This window comes from Plasmodium gonderi (assembly GCF_002157705.1).
Source record: "Plasmodium gonderi DNA, contig: Pgo-contig_289, whole genome shotgun sequence".
NCBI lineage: Eukaryota > Apicomplexa > Aconoidasida > Haemosporida > Plasmodiidae > Plasmodium > Plasmodium gonderi.
In genome coordinates this window covers 1,407-4,101 of record NW_021629195.1, presented here as the reverse complement: position 1 = coordinate 4,101, position 2,695 = coordinate 1,407, and the positions used below count along the sequence as shown (strand labels likewise).

At 19.7% G+C, this 2,695-nt stretch overlaps 1 protein-coding gene across 1 annotated transcript; it reads right to left on the bottom strand.

The window, feature by feature from the left end:
* Nucleotides 1-636: 636 nt before the first annotated feature.
* PGO_002610 (Plasmodium exported protein, unknown function) lies at nucleotides 637-2,000 on the bottom strand (the record flags this gene model as incomplete). Its single annotated transcript, XM_028691158.1, has 2 exons — nucleotides 637-1,794; nucleotides 1,959-2,000. The coding sequence occupies 2 exons, from the start codon at nucleotides 1,998-2,000 to the stop codon at nucleotides 637-639; spliced, it is 1,200 nt and encodes a 399-aa protein (XP_028546959.1).
* Nucleotides 2,001-2,695: the final 695 nt, after the last annotated feature.

Here is a 2,695-nt window from a genome sequence, read left to right as displayed (position 1 = left end):
AATTATAAAATGATAAATATAAATTATTTAAAATAATGTAGAACTACATTTCTATATATAAAATAATATATTTGTACTATAAGACAGTATTAACGTATCATACATCAAACAGTTTTAAACAGTAAAAAAAAGAATACAACATGATACACAAATAGGAAAGTATATATTTTACTCTATATATAAAAAATTATTATGAAGAATATTTTCCTTATAATTAACATAAATAATATAATATATATATAAGAATATATAAATTTTCAAAACACATATGGGTATACATATCATTATAATATAAATGTAATAAAAAATATATATATTATTATGTGTAATCCAAATATATATAACAAATATTATAATTCAAAAACTAGTTTCTAAAACAAAAAATCTTAAAAATATAGAAAAAATCCTAATAAAATATATACAAATATACTAACTTAAAGGTATATATAAAATCCTACCCCTAAAACTCTATATATTAATACAACAATTCAAATTGACGAAACCTAAAAAATGAACCCAAAACATGTACTATTATGATTATATAAGTAACAGTTTCCCATACATAGTATCTATTATATATTAATCATTTTTGTTGTTGTATTATGTTTTAACCACTTTATGTACTTTTTAAAATTTTTATTTAGTTAACACTTCTTTGCAAAAAGTACAATATTCCTTTAAATTCATATTATGTTTCCTTGCTTTTAAACGATCATGTTTAACAACCTTAATCATTATGTAAATTATGGATACTAAAATTGCAAAAGAAAGTGATATAAAAAAGGTAGAATAAGTATTTAAAACTGGATCTGGTAATTCCATAACTCTCAAAATACTATGACCAGTTTTACTATTCCCCATAATCCTATCAAAAACTGCAAAAATCATTCCAGTTAATTCAAATAGACAAAGTAGAATACCATATAATATATATTTTTTACACATTTCTTTTTTTAAAATCGTATTTTCTCCATTGGCATTTCTTGCAATTTTATCTATTTTATCAATTTTATCGAATATATATTTTTCACAGTAACTGTCAAATTTTCCTATTCCTCTCTTACTATAATATCTTTGCTTATAGTACTTCATATAAGTGTCCAAATCTTTTATTCCATCCTTTTTTAGTATTTCTTTATATTTTAGCATATCTTTCTCTCTCTTTTTCTTAATTTCCAATTTTTTTTCCTTGGCTAATTCTTTTTCTCTCATTTCAGGTGTTTTATTTTTATCTAAGAAATCAAATTTCCCGATAATATATAATATTTGTGACAAACATATAACCATTATAGTAAGAAATGCTACATTATTTAACTCTGTATATTTACCGTACAGATTTGAATTGCATTTATGTGTTAAAATAATAACTAAAGAATTATTTGTGGATTCAAGAGCAATCTCTTTTATTCTTTTCCCAGTATAATCACACAATATGGAAGCAATATTATTACTTAATGGAATAGCATGCAATTTAGGGTAATCATTAAATATGGCTCTTTCTAATGTTTTATTCGATATTTCTGTTTTTACTACATGTTTATTAAACTTTTCAGGTTTATCTATTAATAATCCATTAACACAATCATCCAGTAATTCCATATCATTATATATAGAGACTATTTTATGCGAACCATTGTTTATAGTATATTTTGGGTTAAAAAGTTTTAAATTAACTTTTAAAGCTTCTTGTTTATATTTTCCTTGGAATATATTTTTAGCCAGTAAGCGTTCTTTTCTTGTAATAAAAGTATTATCAGTATTGAATATGTTAAAAAAATATTTAGATAATATGCGCTAAGATATAAAATATATTTATATAATTAAATATATAGTTAAATATAAGGGTCAAATTTTTTTTACATATATATAATATTAGATAAAATCTACAATATTCATATATATAATTAATATACTTCATCATAATAATGGTGGTATATACATAAGAGAATTATGAATACAATAATTTTAATAGATATTATAAATTTATTTTTTCCCTTCATATTATATATATATTTCCATGCTATAAATGAGTTAAAATTTTATATTTCATACAAGATAAAAGAATAATAATTGTATAATATATTAATATATATTAAACTCAATTTACTATATTAAATAATAGTTAAAATTACACATTTGTTTTGTATATTAATATTTTTATTGAAACAATATAAATTACAAGGTTATTGTGAATTAAGTAATGAAAACATCTTATATATATAAATTACTATATAGATTATTTTCTGATGAATTTTAAAATTATTTACATTTCCATTAATACAAGAAAATAAAAAAATACAGAAGGAAGAATTATTTAATATATTCAAACATAAGAAAAAAAATTCATATATATAAATAATATATTATGGATAATTTAATTTATTCATAATAGAATCAAAAATGTCTTATGGTATGCTTTTTATTTTTATTTATTAAAATAAGTTTACTCATTTTACTATAAGAGTTTATTAGGATAATAATTTATGAATATCAATTTTTAGAACACAAAAAATATATCTTATTATATAAAGAATATTGATGTGCGAACATTAAATTTCTTAACTTTTAATTTCATATGTTCTAACGCATTTTATCTTCACATATAATGATTAGTACGATTAGTATGTTACATATGTATAATTATTTAATTTCAGTATAATATTACATCAATTGTACCTACATGACTAGTGTAACT